Source organism: Alexandromys fortis, unplaced genomic scaffold (assembly GCF_014885135.2).
Source record: "Alexandromys fortis isolate MF-2015 unplaced genomic scaffold, M_Fortis_MF-2015_v1.1 scaffold_39, whole genome shotgun sequence".
Lineage (NCBI taxonomy): Eukaryota > Metazoa > Chordata > Mammalia > Rodentia > Cricetidae > Alexandromys > Alexandromys fortis.
The window spans coordinates 9,398,038-9,409,327 of NW_026067918.1; the positions used below are offsets into that span (position 1 = coordinate 9,398,038).

General features: G+C 57.3%; 1 protein-coding gene across 2 annotated transcripts; it reads right to left on the minus strand.

Annotated features, from left to right (window-relative positions):
• Positions 1 to 1,419: 1,419 nt before the first annotated feature.
• Positions 1,420 to 11,208, minus strand: Cygb (cytoglobin). Of its 2 annotated transcripts, XM_050140038.1 has the most exons (4): positions 10,904 to 11,197; positions 5,545 to 5,776; positions 5,051 to 5,214; positions 1,420 to 2,799 (listed from the first exon to the last, which is right to left on the minus strand). In XM_050140038.1, exons 1-4 carry the CDS (start codon positions 11,044 to 11,046, stop codon positions 2,766 to 2,768), a joined length of 573 nt encoding a protein of 190 aa, XP_049995995.1. In that variant the 5' UTR covers positions 11,047 to 11,197; the 3' UTR covers positions 1,420 to 2,765. The 2 variants fall into 2 exon arrangements, with proteins under 2 accessions (XP_049995995.1, XP_049995996.1); XM_050140039.1 differs by lacking the exon at positions 5,051 to 5,214 and having other exon boundaries at positions 10,904 to 11,208.
• Between the last annotated feature and the right edge of the window lie 82 nt (positions 11,209 to 11,290).

An 11,290-nucleotide genomic window follows, 5' to 3' on the forward strand; every position in this document is an offset into this window, starting at 1 on the left:
CATCCTTCCTTAACCTCCCGAGAGCTGGGAGCACCCCCACACCAGGCCTCCTGTTTTAAAATCGAGGCTCTCAGCCTCTTGCCCAGTGTCACACAGCAGCGCCAAGTCCGAATGTGAGCCGGAAGGCCACCAGTCTGGCACACTCCTTCCCTGGAAAGGTCTGGCCGGCGCTGCCCTCCCGGCACCCAGCATCCTCCTGCAGTTCACAGTTTACTCTTGGCCCGTGTGCTTGTCCTGCTTTCTAAGACTGCTATTTATTTATTCTTTTGATTTCCAGCATGTTTTCTGCTGTGCCAGGGCCCGGAAGATAAAGGGAGGCATGGCTCACATTCAAGTGCATGGGCTGTGAGACAAGACTTTTGCCCCTGTCAGCTGAGTCCTTCCAGACAGCAAGAAGCCTTCCCAAGGGGCAGAAGCTGTTTCCTGTTCTCCTGTACACCCCCCTCCATGCTGTGACCTCCTTGATCCCTCCTCAGGGACTTGATGCTGCTGTTGTGACCATGGCCATGGGGGGATGGACAGGCCTGGCCCAGCAGCACTTGAAAAGAGACTCTAGGCCCAGAGCTCAAGGCGGATTCCAGCAGGCTCCCTTTTGGCGGTACCCAAGGGCTGACCCCTGACCCCCGGAGCCTCAGGACCGGCATTCAGCATCAAGTATGGAATGTCCGGTGTGTAGGCCTAGAAGAAGGTCAAGGTTTAATCTTTGGTGATGTGACTGACTCGTGCATACAAATAAGGCTCTTCTGCACGGACATCTAGACACGACCCCCCATCCTTTCCCCTCCCCCTCTTCCCCAGGCTGTTCTCCAACTTGTCATCATCCTATGTAAGCCTGCTGAGTGCCGGGGGTGACCGGAGTGTGTCACCAAGCCCACCTCTGACATTGTACCCTTCGTTCCACACTGACCCTGCCCTTGCTAGATTTCCAGGACAAAACCCAAAAGGCACTGACTTTTTTATCCCCCAGTGGAGGTGCTGGAGATTAAGCCTAGAGCCTGGTGGATGAATGCCAGGCTGTTCTCTTTCACTGAACTGTGTGTCCCTAGCCTTCTTTATTTTTTATTTTGAGACAAGGTCTTACTAAGGAGTTAGTTACCTATGCTGGCTTTAAACTTGTGATCCCCAGCCCCACCCCTGTGCTTCAACCTTCTGAGCAGCTGCGGCGGAACAGCTGTAAACCACCAGGTAGGTCCAGCTTCTCTGACTTTTTTAATAAGACAGACCCATCTCCTCCTTCCTTTTCTGACTTCCTGCTTAGTGATCTGCAGTCCCGAAACCCAGAGCACCCCCGGAGCAGCTAGGGCCAGCACAGGGGCGCTGTTTCCGATGAAAATGTTCTTATCTAGAAACGCTGACGGGGAAGAGCGAGGTGAAGGCAGGTCTCCGGGGTGGGGAAGAACAGAGGCCAGATTCAGGAAGAACGGAAGAACGGGCCTGTTTAATGGCACAGCTGGTTACAAACATCAGAAACTACAAAAAGACAGGCAGTTACAGGGAGGCTGCGTGAGGATGGGACAGGAGGGGATGCAGGCACGGCAGCCACAGCAGCAAGACATCCTCCAGGACAGAACACACGGACCAGGGAGTACACACGGGGTCCCCAGCAACGTTAAGGAGATTAGGTGGACAGGATGGCCTGGTGGCCTGGAGGAGGGCAGGAAAGGCCCTGGGTCTCCACTGAGGACGGAGTCCCTGGTCCTGTGGCCTGGCTGCTGTCTGAAGTGAGCAGGTGAGGCTCCTTACTGAGGCTGTCCCTCACCCCTCCACACACACGTACACAGGATACAAACACTGGCTGCCGCCCCAGTGGGATCTTCTGAGCTCTTGGTGTGCCCTGGTCCCTGCCCTTCCTAGGGCAAGCCAGTCAGCCAAACCCTTGGGAAGGTGAGGGGAGCCAGTTCTTATTTTTTTATTTTGTTTGAGACAGGGTCTGCTTGTGTAGCCCTGGCTAGCCTGCTAATCACCATGGAGACCGGGTAGAGACCACCTGACCTCGAACTTGCAATTGCAACGATGCTCTTGGCCTCCCAGGCTCCTGCTGGGGTTACAGGTGTGTGCTACTACACTGGGCAAACTAGATCTTTTCTTTCTTTCTTTTTTGTAGACAGGCAGGAATGTAGAACACTGAGCTATGGGGGCAAGCTGAGGCACCCCAACTCCACTTCCTGGCCCCACCCTCTTGTGCTGTTTCTCCATGCTCCCTGGAGCGTTACCCAGGCACATGCTGGGGATCCCCCCTGGCCTCCCATAGCTGGGCAAGACTGAGGCTTCTGGGCCTGCAGCTACACATGATAGATATGTATTTATATATATTTATATATTTATATAGAGATCGTATATAGAATATATCTGTATATGTGGTAGACATGTGTGCGTGATACTCTAGATGCTGAGGTGAGCCTACATGCTGGTGGGCAGAACGCAGTGGGGCTAGTGCCTTTCTGAAGTGACTCACGGGCTTGTCCTGGCTTCCCACCGGCCGCTTGCTAGGTCCCTCTCTAACAGGAAGTAGAAAAGCTAAGATGGGTGCATCCCCTGTTGGGGAAGCAGGAGGGTCCCCCACTGCTAGGTTCAGCATCAAAGTAGCTAGCCCCAACTCCCAGCAGCCTGGGGGGACCAGGGCCATGAGGAAGGCCTCCTTTCGGGAAGTTGAGTCGGGATTCCTCCAGCTTCCTTGGCGCCCAGAAATGGAAGGTCAAGGAGTGTCTTCAGAATTCAGCCTTCTGCCCAAAGTGCTGCCAGGGAGAGGGGGGCTGGGAGGGGTCCTATGGCCCCGAAGAGGGCAGCGTGGTCGGTGGGCTGTGGATGAGACAGATGAAGGAGACAGGTTATAGGGGTCAGTGGGGGAAGGCCGAAGGGCACTAGGAGGGGGGGACCAGGAATCATGAGATGGGACACTTTTGGCTGAGAGACCCAACACGGTTGCGCAATCCCCCATTATCTCCATCCTATGGTGCTACCTCAAGCTAGCCCAGGAGAGGAGAGACCTGGACCTGTCAGGGGGTGCAGGGGGTGTGGCCAGCACCTGACCTGTTGATTACCAAACACCACACAGATGGGAACTCGTTTCTCTTCCTTTGGAAAAAGGATGTGTGCTGTCCTAGCAGAGGGCTCCCTGGCTTCCGCTAGTGTCTCCGCCCGTGAAACTCCTTTTAGCTCCCTGGCCGTCACATCCCCCTGCCCCAGCGCCCCTCCACCCACACAGAGCTACACACCCGGAGGCAGAGACAGTTCAATAAACAGTGGTGTCTGACTCAGTGCGTTTCCCTGATAAGAGAAGCTGGACTTCTACAAGTCAGCCCTAAAACTCCACTCCACCCTGTGAGGCAAGGGGAGGCCCTGGAATGGGTTGGGACCTGCAGGCCCTGGCCCATGCCTAAGACCCCAGGAGACCAGAGATGGGGACAGAGGCTGTCAAGGGACACAAGGGGGCAATTCCACATTGTGACAGCTGGGGAAGCCCAGTATGGGTGCTCAGGCCCAAGTGAGGTAGCTAGCCTCTGGGCTGTCTGGCCCCTGCATCACCCACTCCCAGTCAGCCCACTAAGGACCAAAGAGGGGCGAGATGATGTTTGAGGTTTGGCCAGTGCTGAGTCCCTGGGGTCCAGCTGGGGCAGGAGCAGGAAGACTCGAGCCATGTGTTTCTGATTCACTGGGGCTCGCTGGCCAGTTCTCCCCACCGTCCCTCTAGGCCCTGTAAAAAGCTCTTTTCTCCAAAAGCAGGAAGTCTTGTGTCATGGCTGTAAACAAACTCATCTTGGGCGGCAGAGCCTGCCTGGAGAGGAGAGCTGGGGGGGGGGGTAGCGAACCCCTCCACTGCCTCCCTTCCCACAGTCTCCTCCCTGGTCTCTCTCAGTGGCAGCTGGAGGGAACTCCAGTTTTCCAAGCTTGGCCGATGCCCTTCTTTGCCAGGTAAACCTCTTTTTGCCTCTCATTTACTCCAGAGTCTGGGGCGGGCCAGGTCCAGCTGTACACATCTGGACTTGACCTGGCTGCAACTAGCAATTCCTGAGAACTCCACTGCGCTCTCCTGGGGAGCTGCTGATGGTGGGGGAGGCACAACTTGACTGGTCGGTCTGTGGCAGGAAGGGCAACAGGCCTGGCCTCTCCCCACCCTTAGGGACCTCCTCCGCAGAGCCGGGTGGGGAGGCCCGTGAACAGGAGGTGGCACGGGGGCCTTGGAAGGGCCTGAGGAGACAGTGCCTTTTCCATGGGAAACTGCTGGGAATGTTTCTCCAGAACACGTGTCCCAAGCCGCTGGCTGACCCCTAGTTCCTGTTCCCGCCTCCGCTCCTCTCCTTCCTACTTCAGCCCTGGCTCTGTCCTTCCATTTGGCTCCCAGAGTCAGCTGCCTCCCGGGGGTCTGGGGGGTCTGAGTGTTCCCAGCCGCCACATCACCACATCGGAAGGCCAGCCCTCGCTGCACTCCCAGCCAGCGGGAGTCACTGAGTCCGTCCGTCCGCCCTGTTGGAGCCTAGAAGTGGGTGCTGTCCTCTAGTCAGACTGGAAGTAAACATCTCCTAGTTTTGTCCATGTGAGTGACACCCATGGAGGTCCCTTGTGGGTCTGGGCATGTGTATGTGTCCTCATGACCCTCCTGGCTCCAGCTCTGTTGGTACAGAGAGTGGTAAGGAAGCACCCTCGGGTGAGCATGAGATGAGGAACAGGCCTAAAGGATTGGTACAGAGGAAGGGGTGGGGCTGGCCCCGTGCTGCTCTGAGTCTGAGGAGCCAACGCCCCACCAGGAGACAGTCATAGCCTTGGGTGACCTGAGCCATCCCTGCCCCAGACATGGAGAAGCACTGCTCAGACAAATCTCGGAGTTCTCAACTCTGTGCAGCCAAGAGCAGGGGCTGAGCAGAAGCGGGCCTGAAGTCAGAAGGACGCTGCCACGCAGGCCCTTTGTGGGGTGCCTGTCATTAACTGTATCAGACTCCTGCGTCTGCATGCCCCAGCAGTCAGTCCCTGGTCCCAGGAGAGATGGGAAGCCTAGGGGACGAGACAGGACATAGCAGGGAGACTGCCCAGCCCACCCTCACCCCCTCCTCACGTGGTGGTGTTGGGGACCTGCTGTACCCAGCCCACTTCCTTGTAGGCAGCGGTCACATGGCTGTAGATGAGACCACGCAGCTTGGCCCAGGCTTTCTGCGTCTCAGGAGGGAAGTCATTGGCAAACTCCTCGGCGATCACCTCCAGAATGACCCCAGAGAGAATCTGGGGGCAAAGGAGGGAAGGAGGAGTAAACGCCTGGGCACCCTGCCTCCCGCCGTCCCCAGGATCCCTGAGAGCCCACATTGGCCTGTGTGGCGGGCACAGACTAGCAGCCTGGTGGTTACCGAAGCCCATGTTCTCAAGACAAGGACTGTGCTGGAGATGTCTTTCTCTCCTGCCGCCGTGCCTCGCCTGCCTCAGCCTCTCCAAGGGAGCAGGCTGGCAGCACCGTAGCCATCTCTGCTATTCAGGAGCCCTCCCGGAGGCACAGGCTGGAGGAGCTGTGGCCCAATGGCCTGCGGGCTCTGGACAAGAGTAAATGCAAGGACATACCTTGAAGTACACAGGTTCCACCTTGTGCTTGAGGGCGTGGGCCTTGCCCACCAGGGCGAGCACAGAGGACACCTTCTCGGGGTCATGCAGGTTCTCCACGACAGTGTTGAGGGCCCCCATGACCCGGCAGGCATGCTTCCGCAGCTGGGGGCTTCTCTCCATCTCCAAGGGGTCCTCCATGTGTCTAAACTGGCTGAAGTACTGCTTGGCTGACGGGAAGTTCACAAAGAACCTGGCAGGAGGAAGGGTGAGCGCTGAAGCAGGGGCGTGTGTGTGTGTGTGTGTGGGGGGGGGGGGTCTTCTAAATCCTGCTGGAATGGCCAAGATGGAGGCAGGGCTGGAGAAGCAGGCATGCTCCCACATTACCGAGAATAGTTTTCACTCTCATACAGAGCTGTCCTTCCATCACAGGTTCTCCCTCTGGCCAGGTCCTGCTGGGACCACCTGCTGGACCTGTTTAGGCTGGCAGCCTCTTGTGCCAGGCCACCGTCTGCCTTGCTTCTTGAGTGCTCTCTGAGCCTACACCCCACTGAGGCCTGCTCTGGTCACTGAGAGAGATTCTGGGACAATTGTTTTAGGTTGGTTTTTGTTTCTTTGGCTGGTTGGTTTTTGGGACACGGTTTCTCTGTGTAGCCCTGGCTGTCCTAGAACTCACTTTATAGACCAGGCTGGCCTAGCACTGGAAGAGATCCTCCCGCCTCTGCCTCCTGAGCGCTGGGATTAAGGGCGTGCGCCACCACCGCCCAGCAATCGTTCTAGTTTTTAAATTAAAGACTCATCACACTGCCCGGGATGGCCCTGAACTCCTGGGCTCAAACAATCCTGCCTCAGCCCCTCAAGAACGAGCCACTGTAATCCCCTTCCCTTCTCCCTCGTCTTTTCTGAGACAGGCGCGAGTTGAGCATCCTTGGTTGGTCTGGATCTCTGGGTAGGCCAGGGTGGCTTCCAACATTCCTGCTGCTTTTGCCTCCCGAGTGCTGGGATCATGGGCATGCACTGCCATGCTCCCCGCCCATACGCCCATACCCAGCTCCCTGTGTAAGTTTCCTCTCAGTGCTGGGGACTGGATCCTGGGCCTGGTGCTTCCTAGGCGCGCGCCCGTTATTTATCTCCCCTAAGTGTAGGGTTCCTCATCCATAAAATGGGCATCAGCGTTCCTAGGCTGGGGGGCCGAGTGTAAAGGAAAGGGCTTGTCGTCCACAAGGGTTGACAAGGTGTCCACGGCGTGCATGGACTCACGTCATCCTTAGAAGAGAGGGCCCTCCTTGTGAACAAAGTGAGGCCAGGGTGACCTAACTGTGCTGGCTCAGCCAGTGAAGAGCCCACGAGAGACACCCTTCTCCTCTCCCAGCTCAGCCGCTTTCTCCTTGATGCCCCGCAGCAAATGCTAATTTAAACAACTGACTTTGCCTTTGTGGTATGGTTTGTGATTATCTGTGAGATCTTGAACTCATGGACATAGCCTGTCTCTGCCTCTCAAGTGATGGGATTGGAGGCATGGAACCTGCCCCCCCAATCCCTCGAAGCAGAATTTGGGCTTTCCTGGCACAGGCCCTCTCCTGTTCCAATTTATCTAATGGGTTTAGTCCCCACCCCACCCCCCAGACTTCTTACATTACAACATTCTCATACTCAAAACCAGGCATTGGCTCCCTAGGTTTACACCCAAGTCAGATGCCCCAGACTTCTTGTGAACTGTGCTCATCCGCTTCCCCAGCGCCATGTCTCCACGCCTCAGCCCAGAGTCCTCAATCCCAGTTCGACAACGGCACTTACCATTGGCCAGCCTTCCTTTCCGTGAAATGGGATGCCTGACACATGCCTCATGCCAGACCTGCCCCTCTCCGGCCACCCAATGTGGCCTTCCTGCCACAGCTATCGGTGCCACCGGGTAGTTTTCTCGGCTACCCTTGGAGTCTGTCAGACCAGACCCCACACCGTAAGTGGAGGCGGGGTCTCACAAGTGCTCTGATCCATCACCCCAACCTATGGGCCCCCTAGCTGGGACTCAATGAGAGACTATTTCCTTAATGGTTCCTCAGAAAGTGTGTAAAGTGTCTTGACCTGTGTTGTTGGGTGTCACCACTCTGTCTGTCTGAGGCATCAGAGGAAGCTCACAGCTTGTGGCTCAGGCCTGAGAGTCTGATGTGAGGGAGATAGACACAGATCATCTGGCCAGCCAGCCCTTCTGGGGCTACAGCCGCTTTTGGCAGGAAGGTTCTGACTGGGTGGCCAGGGCACTGTCCATGTGGGGAAGGCGAGGGACTTGCTTGGATGCTGAGTGTGACCTTGGACAAACACTTTGTGACTCCCTCCTGTCTTTAAGAGTTTGAGAAAACTTCACAGTTGGCTTCTTCAGAGGTACCAGGTGTGGACCAAGGTGGCAGCGGGCCTGAAAACACACAGGATTTCTCTGGAAGCTTTTCATGAGGGACACATGAGGAAAGATGCCTCGGTGGCCAGGGAGACAAGCCAGTGGGTCGAACTGACTCACTGCGCAAGCCTGGCAACCAAGCTTGGTTCCCAGAATGTGTAAAACCCAAAAGGCAAGATGCCACGGCACACGGGTAACCCTAGCACTCCTAGGCAGTGAGACAGGGTCCCTTGGACACAGCGCGGTGGCAGGAACAAGAGAGACACTCCCTCAACAAGGTGGAAGGAGAGAATTGGCTCTGGACAGCTGTCCTCTGATTTCCACACGACATACAAACATGCTCCCACCCCTACACACAATAATAAGCATCTCAGGCTTTTTGGTTTTCACAATTGCAAAAAAACTAAAAAACAAAAAATCAATGGGGGGGGGGTATGGCATGTTGCAATCTGCAAGGCTTCCCTTACACTATTTAGTTGCCACAGCCTAGAAACTCTTTCCTCTCCCCAAGCAGGACGTCCCAGGGGACACTCATTGAGCATTTACTATCCAAGCGCTGCTTTGCCCCTCAGCTTATGGATCAGGAACTGGCTGGTCCCCAAGGCTGCCCAAGAGGCAGCAACAGAATGGACCAGACTTCAACACTGCTGGCCAGAGACCGCAGGCCAGGGATGGGTCCTGAGCGCAGGTCTCCTGCCTCAACACAGCATCACCCTGTGTGGCCCTGAGGGAGGACCTTCCTAGGGAGTAGGAGCCCTGAGCTCTGCTGTCATCCTGGCTTCCCCTCCAGCCTGTGTTTCCTCCCACCCCTCCCTGGCTGGCTTGAGCTGCCAGGGAGAAGCCTCAGCAGCCAGTCTTGGGGAGTTTCTCAGCTCCCAGAGACATCTGGGCTTCCAAGAGCCTGAAATAGGCTTGTCTGTGTATGAGGGGGAAGGTGTCAGCGTTACAACCAGGAGGGAGGGTGGTGTTCCCTCCTCGGGTTCCTCTCTCACAAGGACTGGAAACATGGGGGTCTGCCTCAGACCCTAGGGCAGCTAGCAAGCTTCTCTATTCCACCACCAGGAACTCCTTCCTGCTAGTAACCAGCCTCCTTCTTGCCCCCTACCCTGCAGGCAGAATGGGCGGTAGGGACAGAAACGGGGGAGGGGTGGTCAGAGGGCCTGGTCCCATGGTGGATGAACATTTGGGGCTTGTCAGAACATGAGTTTGTGAGCCAGATCTACGGATGGGTCCCGTGGAGCTATGAGAAGCTAGGGGTCTTAGCCTTGTCCCCTTCTATTGGCCAGGCCTAGGGCAGAGAGCCCTAGAGCGGCCTTTGGCATCACGGGGAGTGGAGGGGGTTGTCCAGTGTTGCCCCGGGGTTGTCAGGCTGGCTTTGGAGAGAGGCGAGGTGTGGTTGTTGGGAAGCTCGGCAAACCAGATCTGTTAGCCATCTCCGGTCTTCTCAGGGTCACTGTGGGCCCTGAGTACTAAGTCTGTTAGCAAGTACCTTCCCCAGCCAGGCTTGGTCCCTGGGTGTCAGGGGGCGAACCGAGGAAGAATGAACCCTGCTCTCAGATCCTGTTCTGTGCCCTCTCTTCTCCCATTCCTGGGGGAGCCACTCACTGACACCCCCAGGTCCCACGGGCCTTGCCTTGTTTCCCCTCGGTGCCTACATGTGCTTTGTGGGCCTAGGGGTGCAACACAAGGCTGAGAGCAGCTCTCTGGGGATGCGGGCTGGCGCATCTGAGGCTCCACTCCCCGCTGTGAGCTTGTGTGTGGGTGCCTACACGACCAATCTGTCTGCGGCTTCGGGATCCCAGTGGCCCTCTTTGGTTCCCGCCAGCAGGGCAGTGAGCTCTGAAACAGCCGCCCCTTCCTCTTCCTCAGGAACTCTCCCCCAATTCCTCTAAAACTCTTCTGCTCTTTTCCTCCAAAATCTACTTCTGAGTTGGAATCCAGGCATTTCAGCGGGGAGCTGGGTAAGTCCCAGGCTTGCCAGAGGCAGAGGCAGAAGGGGAGGAGAAGAGCCGGGGAAGGGGCCAGGACTGGAAAACAGACACCCGCCGCAGGGGTCTGTCCACCCCAGGAGTCACCCTGTCTTTACAAAAGGCTGCCCTGCTTAGGTTTGACAGTCTCCCCCTGCCAAGAGTGGGTACCCCTGTTCTGCCTGTACCCCTGGGTCCAGCGTGTGTGGGAATAGTCCAGGTGTGATTTGTAACTAGTCAGTGTCTAGCTTGTGGGGTTTGGGGATATTAGTCGTGCAGGTGTGTAAATACAGCATCACTTAGGGTGGGGGTCCTCAGGGATCCTGGGGACGGACATTATACTTCTGTATACCTATCTGGCTGGAGGGTCCAGAGTGGGGCCCTGTCTCCTGAAAGCCACCCCCTCAAAAAAAAAAAAAACCCTAACAAACTCAGCCAGGATTGCATCCTAAAGCTTACTGGTTTCACTCACCTGTCTCACCTGCAGCTCTCACTGGCCTCACTTTTGGGGCCTGAAAGGGGCAACTGGGCAGCTGGGCCTCTTGACCTCTAGTCCCCTGCTCACTGCTGCGCTCTTCCAAAGGGCCGAGCTGGACAGGGCGTTCTGTGTCCTCTTTAATCCCTGGCTGAACCTCAGTTTCTCTGCCTGTCTCTAAAACGGGGAGTCATCTCTGAAACGGGGAGTCCCTACCGTTCTCTTTGAGGGGCTGGTCAGATGGCCGTACATCTCAGTTGGGTCGCTAGGGTCACTCATGAGGAAGACTGACTGGGATGGGTGAGTTCTGAGGCCAGAGGAACCAAGTGCCCTCCCGCGTCTAGTTCCTCGTGAGCCCAAAGCCCCGGGCCAGGAAGGAATCAGCTAGGGTTTCCATCGCCCCAGGGCGCCCCCACTACCATGACCCGTTCCCAATCGCTGGGGAGGTGGCGCCGGAGCTCGCAGCGGGCCGAGCCCGCCTCTGCCCGCAGTCGTTGTCACCCTCCCTGTCCTGGGCCCCGCCAAGCCGGGAGCGACACCTACCTCACCAGGATGGCCACCCCCACGTCCTCGCAGTTGGCATACAGCCGGGCCCACGTAGCCTGCACCGCCTTCCTCTCCGCCTCGGACAGCTCCTCGCTCCGCTCCCTGCGCTCTCTCTCCATGTCGCCGGGCACTTTCTCCATGAGCAGCTCCGAGCCCAGCGCGGCTTCGCTAGGCGGCGGGAGCGAGGAGTCAGAGCCGAGGCCGGTGAATGCGAGGCGGGCGGGAGGGCTCGGAGTAGAGCGCCGGAGGGAGGGAGCGAGCGTGTGTGTCTGTGCGCGTCGTGTGTGTGTGTGTGCGTGTGTGTGTGTGTGTGTGTGCGCGCGCGCGCGCGTGTGCAGGGTATATGTGCGGGGGGCGGGGGACTGCGAGCTGGAGGCGGGGATG

Bases quoted from the DNA above. Each gene is read 5' to 3' on its own strand.
- Cygb (XM_050140038.1), bottom strand. From the start codon at position 11,046: ATGGAGAAAGTGCCCGGCGACATGGAGAGAGAGCGCAGGGAGCGGAGC. The intron at 5,777-10,903 runs GTAGGTGTCGCT...TCCTCCTGCCAG, and splicing joins GGGGTGGCCATCCTGGTGAG to GTTCTTTGTGAACTTCCCGT. The intron at 5,215-5,544 runs GTATGTCCTTGC...CTTTGCCCCCAG, and splicing joins TGGAACCTGTGTACTTCAAG to ATTCTCTCTGGGGTCATTCT.